This window comes from Sciurus carolinensis, chromosome 12 (assembly GCF_902686445.1).
Source record: "Sciurus carolinensis chromosome 12, mSciCar1.2, whole genome shotgun sequence".
Taxonomy (NCBI): Eukaryota; Metazoa; Chordata; class Mammalia; order Rodentia; family Sciuridae; genus Sciurus; species Sciurus carolinensis.
In genome coordinates, this window is record NC_062224.1 from 14,419,244 (window position 1) to 14,441,364 (window position 22,121).

Genomic DNA, 22,121 nt, shown 5'->3' on the forward strand with positions numbered 1-22,121 from the left:
TGCTGGAATTTCTGAACTTTTACAAAGCTGAGACACTAGCTGCCTTTGTTCTGAACTATCTTTTCAAGGATATTTGTCTAGCAAACAGCCTTGGGAGACAGGTGGTATCTCCTATCAAAACAGAGGGCAAGTTGGCTTAATGTCCAGATTAATAAAGAGAATATTTTCCTGCAAGGGCAAAAATCAGGAAGGTTCAAAGTTCATTATTAGATCATGTTCCCTAAACTTAAGTTTGCCGTTAGTAACCAACTGTCATGTACCCAAGGTGATGCAGAGAGGTCATTTGGTCCTCTCTGCATCACCTTGTCTGGGGACTGGGGTCAAGGAATAGAGCAAATGCTATACCCTAGCTATTACTATTACTGGGAGTAAGAAACAGTCCTTTGCCTTTGATCCAGGAGTCTCCTGTTTTCTACTAGCATCCATGAAACGGTTACAAACTTACCAGCCTGAAACCAGGGCAAAATCTCAGATACTTCACAATCCTTGACAAACTTATGTATACATATGTTAATCTATGCAATGTGAACACTATTAAAAACTTGAAAAAAATAAATACTAGACTTACAAATTTGGGAATATGAGGAGGCAGAATAGGGAGGGCCATGGGAAGGAAGGAGGCAGAGGAAGACAAGCAAAAAAAATTAAAAAAGAGAAGAATGCCAAGTGTGGTGGATCATGACATGACTTCCAGCAACTCGGGAGGCTGAGTCAGGAGGATCACCAGTTGAAGGCCAACCCAAAAAACTTGGTGAGACCTTGTCTCAAAATAAAATAAAAAGGGCTGAGGAAGTAGCTAAGTGATAGAACGCCCCTGGGTTTAATCCTCAAATATTGATAAAGAGAAAGACAGACAAAATCCCAGTCCAAAGATGGTAAGGAATGTGATACTGTTAATAAAGAGACAATCTAAATAGATTCAAATACCAGCCAGAGAAAGGAAAGTCTGAAGACATGTCCTCACACTTTGATATTTCACTGCATACCCAGTCATAAGGAAGAACTGAGATTGCTTCAAACAAGCTCTCGGAGTTTCTGAACGTTTTGTTCAAGGTCCAACCTACCAGCCTCCAACATGCAGTGAGAGTCTGCCCAGTTCTCACCAGCTTGCCCTTCATCTACAAATGTGAATTCTTTGGTGGCCTTAGCTGTTGACTGCACAACAAAGTGTTTCTTTCCTGGGCAAGGATGCCATAAAAAAAAATAAGTAAATGTTATGTTCAGATTCTTTTTAAAAGAAAGCCTTTGAAATTCCAGGCTTTGTTGTTGTAGTCCTACTGAAATAATCAAGTCTCTTTCAAGAAAGAAAAATCCACTTAAATTAGAAAATTTATAAAGAACTCAGCTATGGAGCCTCGTGTCAGAATTCTTCTATGAGCAACCCCAGAAGCTATAGAGGACCTGCATGCACAGTGGGTACCTGGTTCAAAAGAACCAGCAGAGAAACAGAAGTGACTTGTGAGGTGCGCCGTGGGTATACATACCAGCCTCTGCAGCAGCCTGAGTTGTCTTGGGACCCTGAGTCCAACCTGCATGAGAGAAAAGAAATGGAAGAGCAAGATCGTGAAGGTGTCCTTAAATATGAGGGTTAAAAGTCAAATTCACTCAAATTCACCGAAAGGATTATTCATCTGGAAAAGTAGTTTTGACTCTGTATTAGTTTGTTTCCAGGCCAGAACTGGAGCCAACAGATCTAGTTGGCTCTTAACCTGCCGGGTCACCTGGGTGATCTTTCCTGTAAGAGGAGAGATGATATTAGAATATTTGTACTCTGTTTCATTTTTACCTTGGGCTTGACATTGACATTGAGCTCCTTGCTGTTGTACCTATTATGATGAGTGAAGCTACTCAGTCTTATCCTGATGGGCTCATTATGCAACTCAAAACTCCTGGAAACTCTGGAGAACTGAACTTACCCTGAATTTTCTTACTGTCTTTTCTCTGGATGATTTGCCTTGCTTTCCCATGTGCATCAGAGGGAAGTGGAAAAGCAATCAAATCACCTTCTTTAAAAATCACAGTCATAATCAACAGGCCCTTCGGACTGATTTGAAAGTTATAGCTGAGCGTCAAACATTACTCATGACAAATTCCTGTCTCAATAGTAGCAGTGTAAATGCTGAGAGTAATAAAGTTTTCTTTCTGGAGGGCAATTTGACAATGTAGACCCAAATCTTGAAAAATATGCCAGGGATTGTCTGCATATTCTTTAAACTGTATGAAGTGTAATTTACATAAAATGAAATTAATTCCCTTTTGTGCACAAGTAAATGTTTTTTACCATATACAGAGCTGTGCAACTGCCACCACAATCAATTTGAACATTTTTATTATTCTAAAAACAAACCCTGCTCCTTTAGCCATCACTTCTCAAACTTCCCTGTCTCCACTCCTTTGCAACCACCAAATTTGTCTCTGTGATTTTGCCCATTTCAGTCATTTCATATAAATGGAAACTTACAATATGTAGACTTTTGTGTCTGACATTTTTCATTTAGCATACTTTCCTTCAAGGTTTGTCCACACTGCAGCAACCAGTACTTGATCCCTTTCTATATCTGAATGATATTCTGTTGTACGGACATTCTACATTTTATTTGTTCACCAGCTAATGGATATTTGAGTTATTCTACCCCGTGGCTATTGTGAATAATTCAGAACCTAAATGAACATTCACAGCCAATCCTTTGTGCTGGAGACATGCTTTTGTTTTCCTAGGACTGAAATTCCTGGCAAATTTAACTTTTAAGAAACTGCCAAAATGTTTTTTTCCAAAGTGACTACAGCATTTTATATTCTCACCTGAATGCATGTCTTTTACTTTGAAAATTCCACTTACAGAAAAGTTATCATAAGGGGGACACATCAATAGAAAAAAATAGATACACAAGAAAATTCTTTGCAACTTTTAAAACAATTGTTCATAATTGGAAATTGTCCAAAATATCCTTTAAAAGGTGTTCAATTAAAGCCGAGTGGTGGCGCATACCTGTAACCCCAGAGACTCAGGAGACTGAGGCAGGAGGATCCTGAGTTCAAAGCCAGCCTCAGCAACTTAGCAAGGCCCTGAGAGATAGGGCTCAGTGGTCAAGTTCCCCTGGGTTCAATTCCCAGTATCAAAATAAATAAATACACACACACACACACACATCATGATACACTAATTACAACAGAGCTGTTGAAAATGATGATGTGGATCTATATTTACCAGCATCAACAAATCCTCTTGTTACTAAACTTTAATGCTGTTCATCAAATATTTTTCTAGCTCTCCTATAACCACCCCTGCAGGTAGGTGGGTTCACATGACTAGCTGTGACCAACAAGTTGTGAAGGCAAGTAATGTTTGTCACTTCTGGGCCAAGAATTAAATTACACTCTATCCTCCAGTATAGTAGTTATCAGTGTTTGGATCAGGCGCTCACCAGGCCCAAGTTCACAAGGGCAACAATGTACACACGCACTCTACTGCCTACCAAGGATAGACAAGGTGAACAAGCAAGAAATGAACCAGGGGCTTGCTACCACGCATAACCCAGCTTATCCTGACACATTTATTCATGACACGTTTTAATTGTATCAGGCAACAGAACACTACATTTAACACAATCCATTTTTGCAAGTCTAAGTGTTTTTTATGCATGGAACCTGCACCAAAATGCGAATGGTGAATACTTTGAGATGGTTAAATTCTTTCTCTTAACACTTTTCCATATCTCTTCAGTTTTGACAAACTAGCAGGTATCCCATCCATAGTAGAAAAAACGATGAAGGTATTTCCATTTTGAAAACTAAATGTTTTACAGAAATGTTTTAACCCCATCCTCTCTTTTATCCCGTGTGTGTGTGTGTGTGTGTGTGTGTGTGGTGTTGTAAATTAACACTAGAAGCCACTATACACCTTCGTACTCAAAAGAACATGAATAGAGAGGAAACAAGACATGATTTAGGTTGACAGCCACCCTGAATCCAAATGGGAACCAAACAATTCCTAAGTGAATGCTGGTCTCTGATTTTGGAAAAGAGGTGAGATGTATAAGAGAGCATACAGAGGATCCTGGGCAAGTTATTTGCTAGTTCTGCAGGTTCATTTCAGGCCTTCTCCTCCCTAAAATTGCAAAATAGACTGGGGACCACTTAAAATAACTATGGTCAAAAGGAAAGCCCAGCACCCACGCAGGTATTAAGTTCTCTGATTGATCTAAAGTATTTTCTTTGAAGTCTCCTCCTTTTGAAAATAGGTTTTTCAAGAAAATAAGCAAGCTTTAAGGAGAACAAGAGAAGTGGGTTTTTCATTTTTGAGATGACTATCTGATGTCTCAGGGGATCATGATGGCTACACTTCAGTCCAAGTTTCAACTCAGATTGACCCAGAACCAAAACATCCCAGTACAGACAGATTCCTGGTGCCAGCTGGGACTGGAAGTACAAATGGCACCAAAGCCATCATTATTGTTTTGAATTAGGAATTCCTGATCCTTTTTATTGTTTGATTTATTTATTTCTCCATTGTCTTATAAGAATTGGGGGGTAGGACTTGGGAACAAAGAAGTTACTGGTTTTCAGCTTCATGCAAAGAACTTCCAGAAATAGTAACCTCAGCTCCCACCAACTTGAGTGCAACCCCAAAAAGATAGTTCGAGTAGGATTCTTTGGTTCTAGCAAGTGAAGACACTTCTTCAGGATCTGATGTTCAGATCACAATATAAGCCATGGTCTCTACCATCAAGGGCATACTATCTAACCAAAATGAAAAATTATACCCATGAAAATGTAAGCATGAGGTAAGCTTATAAGATACAAAGGAATGGAAAAGGGGTGGGGATGGAGCTCAGTGGTAGAACACTTGCCAAGCATGTGTGAGGCCCTGGGTTCGATCCCCAGCCCCACAAAAGGAAAAAAATAAACATGAATGGAAAAAGGTGAAGATTATTCTGTTCTATGACTATGGAGGGCTTTATGATGGAGGTATGGCTAGATTCAGCTTTGTTAATTGGAGTAGGATGAAAGGGAAAAAGGAATTTAAAGTTCAACACAGGAACTATGCTCAGAAATAATCAGCTCCATGGATTTGTCACTGCCTCTTGAACTTGTACGGACCATCACTCCCAGGAAACTGAAGGGTAGGTAAAGCATGTAGTATTACACTATCGGGGCAGCGGAGTTGAAAATCTCTGCCCTATTCATCATCAATTAGTGCAAATATAAGTTCAACTATAATTATTTTTTAAAATTGCAGGTGCTTCTTACAAGTTTATAATTTGAATAATAGAGTGTCTGTTTTCTTCCAGGATCTATCACAGTGTTGAATCACAGCTAAAGGAAAAAAAGGAGAAAAGTTCTTAAAACATTCCAAGACCCAGGTGTGATGGTGCATGCCAGAAATCCAGGAGATTGAGGTAGAGGAATCACAAGTTCAAGGTCAGCCTAAGCAACTTAGGGAGACACAGTCTCAAAATAAAAAATAAAGGGATGGGGGTGTAGTTCAGTGGTGAAGCTCCCTGGGTTCAGTCTCCAGTCCCATAAAACAAACAAACAAACATTCCACAAGTTCATGCTGTATTTTGGAACTTCAGTGTCCCCCAAAGGCCAAGGTGTTACCCTTGGTGGTGTTTGGATGTGGCAGAGACTTTAGGAAGGTGGGACCTGGTGGGAGTTCTTTGTGCCATTGGGTGCACGTCCTTGAAAGGGATTGTAGGACCCTGGTCTCTTCCTTTCTCTCTTTCACTTTCCAGCAAGGAGGTAAATGGTTCTACTCTGCCATGTGACTCCCCCATAATGTTGCTGCCTCACCACAGGCCTGAAAGCAATGGCCTAACTGATCATGGACTGGAACCTCTGAAACTGTGACCAAAATAAATCTTTTATCTTGATAAATTGATTGTCTCAGGTATTTGTTATAGTACCACAAAGCTGATTAATACAGTCCATCAGTGGGAAAGAATATCAGATGGGCAGGCACAGGCAAAGCGTAAATCTAGAGTCTATCCACTCCCTTTGGGTTTGGATGCTTGACCGACCCAGGATAACCAACAGAGCACGAAGGTGGGATTATATCCTCTACCCTTTATTTTGAGATTTATCTCTGGATCCATGACTCTAGGTCTCATTAACACATCTAAGAGATGCCAATTTAGGCCAGCATCAAAAGATACCCCAACCAAGGTCATAGAGTAATAAGCATGAGGAATTCATCTAGCAGCTGGTCTCCAGCCTTCTGAGGGCTTTCTAAATTACTGAAACTAAGACCCAGCAACTGATGAGGCAAGCTACCTTAGAGGTCTGCTATAGAAACTGGACCAAAACCAAGGTCAGATATGGAAGGTCACTTGAGATGCTGTTTGTCACCAGTTCGAAAACAGCCCGTGTGGGAGCATTCCCCGCTGGGTAATTCTATGTCACCTGCACAAAACTACTCTTCCTTTGGGGTAAAGGTGCTGCAAGTTGTTCAGCTACTAGACACTTGCAATTTGGGGTGTCTTCAGCAATGAAAGAAGAAACTTCAAATGTAAGCTAAAATTCCAAACAATTTCCAGGTAGATTTGGAAAAAAAAAAATTAAGTGACCTTAAGGCAAGTCACCCTGTTTTCTTTCCTTGTGAAAAATAAGGAATAAGCTCCAGGGATACAGAAACATCGCTCACATTCCCAACAGCATCTCCAACAGCACACTGAGCAAGAGTCCTCAAACCTGGGCACCCATGTCTTTGAGAAAGTGTTAGTTAGAAACACAGTCACAGACAACTCATCACACAGTGCTGGGGACCCTCTTTTCCACCTCCAAGAAACAAGATAAGGCTGGCAGGGGAGGGTGAGCAAATCTCTGGAATTTTTCCCCCAGCATCCTCCTTCCCTGTTCAGTTCTACGATTCCATTTCAGCAATCACATTCATGCACATGAGCAAGGCATGATTGAGGGACCTGCAGTTTGCACAATCTGGGACTGGTATACACACATACTCACACTCACACACACTCACATACATGCCACATGTATATGTGTATTTGTCTTCTGTGTTTTTTCCCCCAATACAAAGTTGTGGCCCTAAATGAAAATTTATAAGAAATTTCCAAATTCAGGGAACAGGAAATACATCACAATTGATGCTGGAATTCTGATCAGCATTCATTGAACACTACTGATGTGCCAGGAGTTACAAACAAATATCACATTTAAACAAATCCAGTGGTCATTATGACAGTGGGCTGCTACCTAGAGGAGTCAAGGCCAGCTCCAGCCTTGTCCTCAGCAGAGCTGGGTTCTGGTGTGGGCACCGCCTGGGTAGCTTGGGTGCATCACTTCTCCTGGGGTGGCCTTTCCTGGTTGTCCTTGGTAAAGCAGGTCACTGAGACTTTGCAGTGGAATTTCTGGAGATTTAACGGGGCTGGACATAAATGCTAAAAACTGCTACTACTACCTTAGTGCCTATTATAGACAAATGCTTTGCCTGAATTAACGCTATCCTCCCAACAACCATAAAAGCATGTAAGTGCTTTTATTATCAAATGTAGAGTCTCAGACATGCTAGGCAACCACAATTTATTAACATATTATTACTTTCAGACTGTAAGTTTGGAGCTCCCTCCCTTTGTAAGAGGCCCCTAAAACTGGGTGATATTTGTGGTGTTTTTCAGGTATGATCTGTTCCCATGGGTCACTCCAAGTGGTCTCTTTAGCACCTAATTTTGGAGTCATAATTTGATATTCTTTCTCTTTCACAATTAGCTCTGCCAATTGTGCTAACTTTACTGTCATCCCCAAACCTAGATCCAGCCCTGCCTATGAGGCAAGAACTATTATCAACTCTTTCTTACAGATGATGAAACTGAGACCCAGAGAGGTTAAGTTACTTGCCCAAGTATACACAGTCAAGAAATAGTGGTGCACAGATTTGAACCCATGCTGTCTGATTATATCTGAAAGGGGATTAATCACAATACTTTATTGCTTCTTTTGGGGAGGACAATACTGGGGATTCAACCTAGGGACGCTTAACCACTAAGCCACAGTCCCAGATCTTTTTAAAACTTTTGAGACAGAATCTCATTAACTTGCTTAGGGCCTCACTAAATTGTTGAGGCTGGTTTGGAACTTGCCATCCTCCTGCCTCAGCCTCCAGAGCTGCTGGGATTACAGTCGTGAGCCACCACACCCAGCTTCTTATTTCTTTTACATAAAACTCTTTAACAAACTCTCTGACAGACCGAAGACACTCGATAACTGGTGGCTACTATTATTCTGTAAAGTTAAAACTGCTTTTCTAATCATAGGAATAGAGCCAATCTTTATTTAAATTTAAAACTCAAAAAAACAAATAAATCAGCAGACTGATTTTAAGCAAGAGGCTTCCTTTTTAAGATTAATCTTCTGCAAGATTCTGTTAAAGCAGTAGTATCTTAATCACTCCACTATAAATAATACTGTTTAGAGAAGGGTGGAGGGGAATGGAGATAGGAACTTAAATTTCAGGTGTTATTAGTGTATTAATAATTAAAGGTAAATGACAAATAAGAATTCAGGTTAATGGGCATATTCGGTTACATCAAGATTTGCATAAAATTTACATACCTGGATACATCTTTAAAATTAAGTTTACATATAATATTGAAGAGAATAATTACTGAGACTAGAGCACTGACTACATTTCCAGGTTCTGTTCTAAGGTTTAAGTAGATCAGTTCTTTCACTCTTCGAAATCCATGTAATTAAGTAGTTCTGTCATCCTCATTGAGACATAAAGGCTCAGAAATGTTAAATAACCCCCTAACAAGTGCACAGTCAGAATGTGAAACCAGGAAGCCTGGGGCCAGAGCCTGTCTCTTAAATTTGCTTCACAAAAGAAAAACAAAAACTAAAACAAAAACCACTAAATTAAAAAAATATAGAGAACTTACTCTTTTTGAGCTTCACTCAAAGGTACATTTGCAAATTTTTGTAGAACTTCATACCTTGAAAGGTTTTATTTTTATTTTCATTTGTTTTATTCAGTCGTTTTCAAGACAAATTATTACCATGTATTAAAGACCACTAAATGGGCTGAATGCATGTTTTTCTAAGAAGGAAAGTTTAGAGTATGTTAAGCCTGCTTAGACTTGTGGACGTTAGAGGGTTAATTGGTCCTCCTAGTTCATAAACAGAATCTCCGCCTCAGTACTTCCCCCACTGTCCTCCCTCCACCCCACAAAAAAGTTACAGGATCTTTACCCTAAATTCCTTGCTTCCACTCGCCTGCTGCACAAGAGCAATTGCTGACATGCAGTGCCAACCCTGTTTTAAACGCACAACTATTATTTTCCCACATTTTACTGTGGTAATTGAGGCACTAAGTAATCTGCCCAAGGTCACAGAGATGGTAAGTGATGGAATCAAGACTCAAACCCCAGCAAACATGCCCTTAACCCCTTACTAAAACATCTTCCTTATACTGAATCTATATACCAGGTCCGAACTGAGTCCTTGGCAAAATGCCCAAAAGGAACTGCACTGCAGATGGCAGAGAGGGGACCAGCCTGTGTCTGGATCCAAAGCCTGCACCTGTCCCACACCACCACAAAGCCTCCTGGGATTTGTATTGGTTATTCCGCCTGACGACCCGACCCGCAGAGAGAACTACTGAGGTCTCCACTTGATTAATAAACGCATCCATAAGACAGTCTGCTTGAAATTAAGCACCGACTGGGCAGATTCCTCTTTCAGATCTGCCCTTCAAAAGGAGGGGTTGGAACAAGGGAGAAGAGGTACCCCTGCATCTGCCTCCCATGCTGCAAAAACATGTTTTGAGCTGGACCGTTTATCACTTAAATGATGTGTGTGCGCAAGCGGCTGGTCCACGTTACTGTGACAGTCACTTCTCCCACAGGTCTCTACTGCCACTTGTGGGAAGCCGCTACATACTTTCCAAAGGGCTTTCCTCGACCTTGGACACCGGACTGGGGTTTCGTATTTGCTGGTTTTATTCCCCTGTGAGGTTAAGCCAGTTAAAGCACAAGGGCCAGCAAACGCACAGACTATCAGTTAAAGGAACAAAGCTGCTAACCCATTGCTGAGACTCTAATGGGTAAGTCATGTTCTTCCCGTTTCCACGTGGGAAAGGCTGAGCTTCCAGGAATCTGGAACTTTCCCCAGGTTGTCCCTTCTCCCTGGATCAACAACAACAACCCCTCAGTGAAGATGAAACCGTGTGATTAATTGGGGACAGGAGTTTCAGCCTCAGAAATTAACAAGGACCGGCTGAAATAAGCGCAGATAAACAGAAGCCGCGAAGATAACTGGGTTCCGCAGGACTGGGAGGTCCCAGGCACAGCTCTGCGGGAGCCTCAGGGTCGGGTCTGCACCGCGAATGATGGAGAAGCGACCCACAAGTGACCCACAGAGCTGCCCTAAGAATCCCGTCCAGAAGCCACGCGGCCCGAGCTAAGGGAGGGGACCGCAGCCGCGCCCGGGCCACCGCCACCCCCGCGGCTCCCTCCAGCTCTCCCACTTACTTGCTCCGCAGTGTCACTCCAGCTCCGTGACTCTTCCTGCGACCCCGCGCAGAGAGACAGCCCCAAGCACAGCCCCCAAAGCAGGAGCATGGCGGGGCGAGAGCGCGGGGACCGCACTGGCACCCGGCGGGACACGCAGGGAGATCCCGGGGTTCCAGCAGCTGCTGGACTCGCTCTGACCGGGGCCTGGACACCACGGGCCCCGCCCCCGACCCCACTCTGGCCCCGCCCCCCGCTCGCCCGCTGACCCCTCCCCGCGTCCCGCCTCCCCTAGCGTCCCCCTCTGGTCCAGCCTCCCCGCGCGCCCCTGTGACATGGGGCCCCGCCTCCCGTGAGCCACCTCTTGTGAGCCCCGCCTCCCCTGGCCCTGGTCCAAGCAGGGTACCCTCTGCCTGAGGGCAGTCCCCTCTTCCTTAGCTGAGCAACCACCCTGACTATCTCTGCTCCACCAGTGCATCCTTCCCGCTGCCCTCCCATTCTGTGCCGGGTGCCCTTTTAAGGACCAGACTCCTGTATGGAACCTTCTCCGTTTTCACCTACTAGCACTCTACCCTAACACTTTGCCTCCTTTTCTGCAAGATGTGAGATGCTTCTCTGTGCCAAAGGACAGGGAAGGTTACCCTGACCCTCAACATAGTACCCACTCCCTCACCTGCTGACCTTAGCCACAGGCCTTCTTCCTCTGTTCAGGGAACCGCACATTCTGCGTCTGCCACTGACAGAAGTCAAGATTAAGTGATGCAGGTCAGTAGCAATATTGTTCCCTTTTAGGCTGTTCTGGCATAAGGAGACAGAAAAGAGGAAGGTAGAATTGGCATGGTGGGATAGTAGTTTTAATTTTTTGGTTATTAATAATGAAAATGAATACCATGTGTTTACTTACAAACTTTAGTCGTATTTCCAACCTGCCATAGGCAGAATTATTATCTACCTGACCTTTTAGAGTCTGGGACCATCTTTTTGTCCAGTAGATACATAATACAGTTGGGGCTACTTGTTCATTTCATCTTCCAAAAGGCATTTCTCGAAGGCATTTTCTATGTCCCTGACAATGCCATCTAACCAGATGAGGTAGGTGCATGATAGGTCTCACTGGCCAAGAACAGCTAAATGGCTACCACAGATAATGGGGCCTCAGACCTATGGGATGTTAGGTGGCTGCTATAATCTGGAAGACAGGGAAACATGGAAAATGCTCATGGTGTAATCTAAAGGAAAAAATCAGATCACAAAACTGTATCAACTTTTATGATTGTAATTAGGTAAAAATACATGTGAGTGGACCTAACTAAAAACAAGTGAAAAAAGACAGCAGCAAGTGTGCTCCTTTGAGCTGGAATCTCCTCATTAAACATTTTATTTACTCTGGTTGAAACGCTGCTTACACAACAGAGAAATTAAGAGTGGTTAAAACAAACAAACTTGTTGCTACTGTGCAATAAAGGAAAGGAAAGTCTTTGCCATTACCAGATAATAGTTTCATAACCTAACCACTGACTAATTAAAAAGTATGTAACCAACAAGGACAAAGCTGCTGATGGAGTTGAAGTTTCTACTTAGACCTCATAGCAGATAAATTGTCCTCATTTTTAACTGAAGAAAATAGTCCCAAATCTTCTCAAATCAGTTTGCCCATTTCTTCTCCTGAGGGAAAAATAACTATCTGTGAACCTGAAAGTTGCACTGGACAAAGCCAGGTTATTTGAAGGGGACAGGAACAGCTTGTTATTTCAGGGCTGCAGCAGCTGATCAAGGGCCCCGTCTGGTCTTCTCTTTCCCACCATCTCTCTGCCCAGCAGTGCTGGGAGGAACCATATTCAACTATTTTTTTCCCTTGCATCTGATTTTTTTTCCAGTTTTATACTAACTGGGTTTTGCAGCAATAACATTAAGAAATGTGAGTTTTCTTTTCTTTGTCCTGGACAACCCTGATTCTCCTCTGGGCCATGGAACTAATGCATTCTATTTGCTTAAAGGCCAGTATCTCCAAAGGGTTGGGAAGTTCTTTGAGAACAGCCTCTTTCTCAACCTCCAGCACTGTGCTAAATATATAGTGAGTCCCAAGGACCTTTTGATGAATGGAATTAGGTGACAGGTGGCATGGGTCTGGGGGGCAGGGGCTGGCTGTGCTGAAAAGGGGCAGCCTGGGCTATTATCCCCTTGGCTGCTAACAAGCTGTAAGACTTAGGAAACTTTCAGAACTTTCTGTTACAGATCTTACTCAATTTGTGATGGTTTGACTTACAGTGTTTCTACTTTACAGTGATGTGAGAGCAACGTGTATTCAATAGAAAACATACTTCAGATTGTGAGTTTTGATCTTTCCCAGGCATAATTTGTGGTGTGATACTCCTGTGGTGCTGAGCAGTAGTGGCAAGAGGTAACTCCCAGTCAGCTACTCCATGGGGGTGGGGGTGGGGGAAGTCAACAGTACTGTACCGTGTGTTGTGTTGCCAGTGGTCTTGACATTGTGTTATTGTGTTCTGTGTGTTTGCATCTCATCATGTCTACAAAATGCCCATCCATGTGTGTATACATGAGGTGTTCGACACTTGATTATAAAATAGGCTTTGTGTTGGTTGATTTTGCCCAATAGGAGCTCATCTCAGTGTTCTGAGCATGTTTGAGGTAGACTAGGCTGAGGTGTGATTAATCATGTTAAAAAATTTCCAACTTGAAAATTTCAACTTATGATGACTTTATTATCTATCACTCTTTCTGTTCCCCTGCTGGCTCCCACTATCAGTACTCTACAGTGAGTAGTGGAACACCAGTACTCTTAATCACCTCAGTGCTAAAGGTTCCCCACCCAGGACTCATAATGACTGACCATGACCCCAGTCCACAGGTAAAAATCTCTGTATGGGAGATTCCTAACTAGGTAAAGTCAAAGAAATGTAAGTCTCTGGCGGCAATCTCTATCAAATCTATGCACGCATCTACAAATCCACTCCAGGGAATGTATCACACAAACAAACCTGCTCACATAACCAAGGTTATTCATTACAACATGAATTTGTTTGTCATGCCCAGAGACTGGAAACAACTTGTAAGTTCTTTAATAGTAATCTAGTTAAATATAATGTGTTACTGTGAGGCTACACAAAAGAACGAAGTGACTTTCTAAATATCCATATAGAAAGCTATCCAAAATTAAATAATTAAGAAAAAGAGCAAAGAGTAGTATGTAGCACATGCTGTCTTCCATGTAAGAAAGAAGAAAACATGAAAACATACTCATATTTACCTGTCTTTGCATAAAGAAATTCTAAGAAACATGAACAAGAAATTAGAGTTTGTGGGGGGCATGTGATGGGAAGGGGATGGGAAGAGGGCAAGTTCAAAGCTGAGGAAGGGAAAGACTTTATTTTTTCCTTACTGCATACATTCATGGTTTGACTTTTGAATACTGTGAATGTTCTACATGCTCAGGATTAAAGAATCCATGTAAAACTGCAGCCACCAAAATAAGGATAATGATGATGGTGGAGAACTAGCTTTTGGGGTACCTCTCACATGAGACAACCTCTCAAAGACGTGTTGGCTAAATACCTCCCCATTCCCATGTCACCTCTTGGACATCTTCCAACACACACACATACATACACATACACACACATGCATACACATACACACATGCACACATACACAAAGACACATGTGTGTACACATGTACACATACATACACAGATACACATACACAGAGACACATACACATACACACATGCACTCACACACACACTTATATATACACACATACACACATACATATAGCCACATACATACACAGACACATACACACAGACACACTTACATATATACACATACATATAGCCACACACATACACATGCATACACACATACACATATACACAGGCATACGTAGGTAGCCATGCTCATCTACTTCCAGTCTCCTGCTCACTCTTGTTCTCTCTGGCCCCCTTGCTTCTCTTTCCAAAATGTCCATTTGTCCCTCCCCACCCAACCCTGTTGATGTCACTCCCTTCAGGGTGTCTCCCAGATCTCATAAGGGTCATGAGTGCTATTTGTGACTCTAACAGAGCCCTTAGCTCTGGGTTTATGTCTCTCCCACTAAACCAAGACCTAGTAGGGGACAGGTTCTGTATTCTGTTCATCTCTGTGTCCCTTGTTAGCACCTAGTCTGTAACCCGAGATAGAGAAATATTTGTTGAATGAATAAGGAAGACTCAATTGGCATGTGTGCTTTTTATGTTGTGCATTTCACTTGAAATTTCTACACCACCAGACTGCATAGCCACTGACTGCATGCAAGACCCTGCACAAAGTATTTACTTCTCTGGAGGGCAATATTTTCAAAGAGGAGCATAATATTGACAGCACCATTGCCAAAAATATGTCAGCAAATGATTAGCCCTCTTTATTATATATTCATTTTTTGGGAGTTATAATTACAAGAACTGGAAGAAGACAACTGAATTTTAGACCCTCAATATAATACTGCATCAGAAGCTTGATCTTCTCTTAGAGAATTTGATTCTGCATAGAACTGAATTCTATGTGGTAGAGAAGCGAGTTCAAATCTATCCATTTCCCTTACACCTACATCTATTTCCCTATCCCTTCAAAGATCTCCCCCCAAAAATCTGTTCTTGAAAATTATTACAACCTCCAAACACACATGCAAAAGACATCTCTCTCTCTTGAAAAACTTTAAGGTTATAATATGTAGTAATATATTTTTAATAAATGACTTAGGTCATCAAGTCACCATTAGCATTAACATTGTTTTCTTTCCCAAAGATGAACAAAAAACAGAATAAAGGCAGTACTTTGCTCTTGGGTCTTCACTGCATATAACCACAACTGCTGTTCTGCATTTGCATTAACGTGTAATTCAAAGCCAGGCAAGTAGTTCTGTAGAAATATTTATCAGTTGAGCAATGTTTTGTCCCTACAGAAATGCTCATTAAACACTGAAAAAAAAAAAAATCTTAGTCCAAAGTTAAGAATGAGTTTCATTTTCTTTTGGAAGGATGCCTAGAGAAACCAATGGTGGCCTACTTTTCTGGGCTTTAACCTAGGCTCACAGAAGACTTGGACCCGTGCACAGCATTTGCTGGCACGTGGAATAAGATAAACGATCAGTTCTACCTGCATCCTGGCCCGGTATTGATTCCCCACCCAGTTCTTTCTTTGGCTCCAGGGCATGAAGACTGAGAAGACAGAAAAACCTGAAGCTGATCCACAGGAGCGCTTTCAAACTGAAGATCCGCCAGATGCGTTTCAGACAGATGTTGGGGGATCTCCAGGGAGTTTGCCCTGAAAGCCACAGGTGTGTCTTTGAGAGGGTTTTGGCTAAAGCAGGTTGGCGTTAGTTTTGCGACTGATGCCAAGATAGATAGATAGATATGGTATTTGTTGAAACCAGGACGGGACAACTCAGTGTCCTCGGGTCCTTCAGGCAGCGTTGACAGGCTTGCTTCCCGGCAGGGTGGAAGCGCTTCTCTATGCAGCACCTGCCACAGGTTCAGATTGCAGGTACAGACTCGCTGAGCAGAATATGCATCTTTCCTTTTACTGCTTCTCATGGGTATCTCCAGGCTGGGTTCCCAATCCCTGGGAGAACAAGCTTTCCTCTTGCCAGTTCACGGAAACCATTAGTATGGAGTTTTTTTTAAAGCCAAATTATTGTTTTCTTCATTGATTTAGGATTCTTTGCCTTCCCACCTGTTGGATTGCTTCTGTGATGCCTTTAGGTAATGGAGTAGGGAGTGGAGGGGTGGTCTTTTCCTGCTATGCCTGATATTCTCCAGCAGCTGTGTGTATTTGTATGTGTGTAAGTATGTTTGTGTGAGTGTGTTTGCATTCGTAGGTATACATTTACCTGGTTGTGTGTGTGCTTGCATATGTGTTTATATTTGTGTATGCGTGTGCTTATCTGATTGTGTGTTTGCATGTGTGTGTGGTTATTTTCTACCTTCTCTCTACCATAACTACCAGTGTCACTTTTGATCTGTCTGATTCCAAAATAGGCAATAAAGTTATTACTTCTAGGCTTCCTCTATCAATTAGGCACAATGTATCTATCAGAGCAGACTGTCAGTCTTGGAGATCCTACCATATAGAGTTGCCCAGCTCTGCCACTGAGTATGTAATTTGCCTTGTAATAGGATTTCTGTTTTTCTTAAGCATTGTCAGGATTTTACACCATTTCAATAGGAATGCTGGTACATGCCTCCCTTCCATCAAGAGACTTTCTAAAATAACTTATAAGCACAAGAGGGAAAGACAGCGTGTCTCCATATGATCACCTGTCAGTACTGTGCTAAGTGTTTTACATGCATATATTATTCAGTCCTAAAGATAATTTGGACAGAAGAGATGAAAACATGGCTTCCGAGAAGTTCGGTACCTTCTCCCAGGAAACAATTGTAAACAAAGGACCTAGGATTTAATAAATTTGTGAATATCTGAACCTAAAAATAGCTCTGGAACTTTCACTTCCTCATAAGACTGATGTTCTTTTGTTGAATATTAGGTCTGTGTTATAATTTATTTCAAGTCTTTAGTGTCTCTGGATTCCTGAAAGTCACTAAATACATCATAGAAAATGACACTGATTTTGTAATTTAAATTCATAATGGAATTTTTTTTAAAATTTCACTTTGCCATGGTTTTACTACCTTTTAAATAGGAACATCAGTGCATGTCCCTGTTATATCAAGATTCTTGAGTGGCCGGGACTGCATGTGTGAGGTCCTGAGTTCAATACCCAGGGCCAAAAAAAAGTCTTGCAAATGTAATTTTTTGATCAACAGGAAATATCATTTTCTATGACATGTTTCTATTATATATAAATGATGTATTTATTAGTGCCAGAAGGTCCAAGACCTCATGGGCATTTGCCCCCTGTTGTGGATATAATGACCCACAAACTCAGCAGCTTTGAGCAGCACAAACTCACCACCTCACAGTGCTGAGGTCCGAAGGCTACTCGGGTCAGCACGGTCGGCTCCTTCAGGAGGCTCTGGGGCAGGATCCTTTCCTTACCTACCCAGCTTCTGGAGGCCACCTGCGTTCTTGGCTCTTGCCCCATCTCTCCAGCCTCTGCTTCCACCATCGCACCTCCTCTCTGCTCCTCCTGCCCTCTGTCTTTCTCATAGGGTCCCCTTTGATGACATTGGGTCACCCAGATAACCCAGTACACTTATCTCAAGATCCTTGACTTCATCACATCTGCAAAGTTCCTTTGGCCAGATAAAGTAGCATCCTCGCAGGTCCCAGGATCAGGGTGTGGCATCTTCAGTGGGAGTCATTTGACCTAGCGCCCTCTGAGTGCTTGCTTGGTATCCTGCCCTGAGGCCTGCACTGTGCACTTCTGAGCAGAGAGAACAGAGAAGCATCTTCTCTGGGGCCCCTTTCTGCAGATCCCAAATATCAGGAACAAAGCGGCACACTCCTTATCGCAAAGGGTGCCATGCTCACTCCCCACACGGGTGGTGGGAAGGCGTGTCCCCAAACCACTTCTGTGTCCTTTCATCCATCCCTTCTCAAGGGTAGACACTGGAAGGACTTTGGAAAAGGCCGCTCAATGTCCTCTGATATCTCTCCCCAACCCCCACCCTTGAACTGAACATTGGCAGATGGGCTGGTTATCTTGGGAGGGAGCTGGTATGGGGCTACTTCCTGTCCACCTAGGAGAACTGCATGACAGCACTTGATGTGACCCTAAGAGATCCCAAAGGAGGGAGTAGATTGCAGGAGGCTAGTGGCTGGGGATGGTGCTCTGAGCAACAGCAGGACAGACAAGGCCGGGTGAAGGGATTGGCAGTTAGAGATAGGTTCCTGCACTGGGGAGAAGGAGAATCAGCTCCACTCAGGGCACCTGCAGGGGTCAGTTTTCTCCAGAGAAACAAACCAACAGGTGTGTGTGTGTGTGTGTGTGTGTGTGTGTGTGTGTGTTGCCTTAAGAAATTGTTCACACTGACCATCAGGCGGGAGATGCAGGGAAGCCAACATTTTGAGTCCAAAGACCCTCTGCTAGAGAAGCAAGAAGAGCTGATGTTGTAGATCAAGTCCCAAGGTCCTCTGCTGGGAATACTTTCTTGCTTAGGGGAAGTTAGTCCTTTGTGGTTTTCAGATCTTCAACTGCTTGGATGAGGCCCACCCACAGTAGAAGGGCAATCTGCTTTACATATGCACTGATTTAAATGTGAATCTCATCCCAAAACATCCTCATGAAACCTCCATGGTTGGAGGTTGACATACAAAATGTGGTCAAGTTGACACACAAAATTAACCATCCCAGCACCTTTGCTGGGTTATGTCTTTATCCCTCCTGGTCCTCACTATTCTTTGTTCTCCATGTACCCTTCAGGACATGAACCCAGGGACTGTGGGAGACACCAAGACCTATTCTGAATTCAGTGTTCAACTTCTCCATTCTAACATGGACAATAAGTGGCACCACACTGGGAAGCTCTAAAGGCCACATGTCATTCACTTTAAAAAGCTAATGTTATATTATGCAAGTTTTACCTCAATTAAGAAAAACAAGAAAATTCACTTCCCCCTACTCCCACAGCACCAATATGGTGGATTGACACCTAAGGTGACTTGGGAATTATATATTTGCAAACAAGTACATCCTGGTATGTTTTTGTGTAATGTCAGGAAATTTTGCATCTTTTTTTATATGACTGTGTCCCTCATAATTCATGGGCCAGTTGATTCTGTATAAATAGGGTTATATAATTAAATTCCTAGTAAACTAGTAAAGGCCTGGTGCAGTGGCGCTCGCCTGTAATCCCAGCAGCTCTGGAAGCTGAGGCAGGAGGATCATGAGTTCAAAACCAGCCTCAACAATTTAGCGAGACCCTGTCTCTCTAAATAATTTTTAAAAATATATATATACAGAGAAATTGAAATATATATATATATGAATGAGCTGGGTATGTGGCTCAGAGTTTAAGTGCCCCTGGGTTCAATCCCCAGTACAAAAAAAAAAAAAAAAAAAAACTCCTAATAAAGTCTATCCAGTTGTCCAGCATCTCCACTTTATATTCCCTCCCACCCAATCCTGGTTTCTCCCTACTTTTCAATTTTTTTTTTTTTTTTTTTTTTTTTGCCTCACGCCAAAGTCCATACTAAACCTTTTAGCAACAGCTATGACAATAAACTCCTTGCAAGTCTCTCATCAGATTTTTCTCCTAATTTACTTTTCACAGAATCACCAGAATTATCTTCTTTTTATAAAACCAAGATAAAAACAATTTAAAATAGATGCCATTCAGGAAGTTCTATGCAAACTGTGACAATAGCTTTATGCTCTCCCAGCAGGGATGTCTCCTGATGTATCGATGGGTATAAAGGTGTAATATCTGGGATGTGCTTTAAAATATTCCAGAAAAAAATGAAAAAAAAAAAGAATTTACAAAACTTTGCTGAGCATTGAAGTGGTCATCATAGGGACTCCTGCTAATTCTTTTTTTCTTACTTGTGTTTTATATTTTTCTATAGTAAAAATAACTAGCACACAGAACATGTAACAACACTTTGTCTTCCCTCGTTATTATTGTAGGAGGGAAAGGGAAGGTCCTGAGGAAGGAGGTTGAGCAGATTACTTCATGTGCGTATACTAATAACACACCATGTTATAGTGTAGACATGAGGTGTCTCCCAAAGGCTCATGTGTGGGACAATGCAAGAAAGCTTAGAGGTGAAGTGATTGAGTTAGGAACGCCTTAACCTAAACAATGCATTAATCTACTTGAATGGATTAACTGTATGGTGACTGTGGGCAAGTAGGGTGTGGCTGGAGGAGGTGGGTCACTAGGGGTCTGCCTTTGGGGTATATATTTTGTCCCTGGTGAGCAGAGCCCTCTCTTCTCTCTCCTCTCCTCTCTTCTCTCCTCTCCTCTCCTCTCCTCTCCTCTCCTCTCCTCTCCTCTCCTCTCCTCTCCTCTCCTCTCCTCTCTCTCTCTCTCTCCCCGGCCCTTTTCCCCCTCTATGTTGTTCTTGTCAGGTCTTTTGGTCACAGCAACCAAAACAAACAAACAAACAAATGAAAAAATCCATTAATAAGCCTGATTAAAACATCAATAAAAAAGAAAGAAAAGAATACTGTTAAGGAACTCTGACTCCCCGAGGGTGACATGTTCAGCCACATGGAGAACACTCATGACAGTGGCCACCTCTACTATGGTATTTATTCTTCACATAGCAGGAATTCTGACATGGAATGTTGCCATCATTGATTCAACTCACCCGTCTAGGGCCCACGCTCTTCTCCTCTGCCTGATTCATGTTGGCCTTTCGGTCTCTTGCTTGTCACAAGAAGGAGGTCCCCTGAAAGTTTCTCTTGCTTCAGGCATCACACCATGTTGGAGATGGGAAGGAGGGTCTCCAACTCCATCTGTCCCTTTTATCAGGAAAGCAAAACCTTCCTCTGCAGCCACCCAGCAGAGTGGCCACAGGCTTGCTCCAGGCTACAAGGGGTAGAAGTTCAACCTACGCCCAGTGCTATGGAGTGATGGTGACAGGCACTGGCCAGTTGTGATTCGTCACCTGCAGGTGGGCACCTGTCTCCTTCAACAAATCTGGAGCAAGGTAAGCAGAGACGGTTGCTGAGTGATGAGGAGCGTGTCTGCCACGCTCCCTGCTGCCTGAGAAACAAACCAGCAGGGCATTCATGGCTGCACAGTCCCCAGGCCAGCCCTCTGTCCAGTCACATTTCACCCGGTGTCTCTATGCTTCCTTCTTCCAGCCTCCACAGACCCACGCACGTGCCCACGTACATGGCCCTGCTTCTGAGCCTCTAGAGGGTCATGTGGCTCCTTCCACAGAGAATGTCTCCCCCACGCCCACCAATGACCCCTCCCCGTGTTTGCCAGTTCTGCTCAACTGTCCCTTCCTTTTGGCCAAATTACCGGTCACCACTCTTCTAGCATCACCCGCTGGGCTTTTTCATTGTTCAGTTACCTGTCGACCTCACTTCTTCCATGAAATTTCTCAATTTCTTGAGGCAGGAGCCACACCTTACCCATTCTTACAGCCCTTTGGTTCTTTATTTATTATTTAAGTTTATTTTTGATTGACACATGAAACATAAAAAATGTGCATATGCATGGGGCATCATGATATCTGTAAACACGTGTAATGTTCAAATCAGAGAATATCTCCTCGAACATTCGTTATTTGTTTATTGCAAAAACATTCAATTCTTTCTTTTTCTCTTTTGAAATAGTTGGTACCTCATCATTCTCTATAGTGAACATGCTACACCCTGGAACTTCTTGCTCCCCATTGTAGCCTCCACCCATGGCCAACCCTTCCTCCCCTATTCTCCCCAGCCTTGGGTCAACACCATTTGACTCTCAACATCGGGGAGAGCAACTTTTTCAATTCCACGTAGGATAGATCCGCAGTCCTTGTTTTCCTGTGCCTGTCTTTGCTTTAACATAATGATCTCTAGTTTCCTTCTTCTACCTGGTGTCCTTCATGGTATCTAGGACACAAGAGGTACTTGAGAGATCTTTGTCCAGTTGAACCCCACAGTGAGCTCCTTTCTGAATGAGGAATCTTGGTATAATAATAACAATGACTCACACTTGTGTAATAGACAATATTTCAAATGCCTTACAAAGACTATTCTCT

The 22,121-nt window shown here is 42.7% G+C and overlaps 1 protein-coding gene across 1 annotated transcript in view; it reads right to left on the reverse strand.

Annotated features, from left to right (window-relative positions):
• The window catches only part of Itih5 (inter-alpha-trypsin inhibitor heavy chain 5), an 82,405-nt gene extending 71,732 nt beyond the window's left edge, over positions 1-10,673 (reverse strand). The window contains 2 exon segments of the mRNA XM_047521457.1: positions 1,485-1,529; positions 10,485-10,673. Of these exon segments, the coding sequence (XP_047377413.1) occupies positions 1,485-1,529; positions 10,485-10,574 (135 nt within the window). The 5' untranslated portion in view covers positions 10,575-10,673.
• Between the last annotated feature and the right edge of the window lie 11,448 nt (positions 10,674-22,121).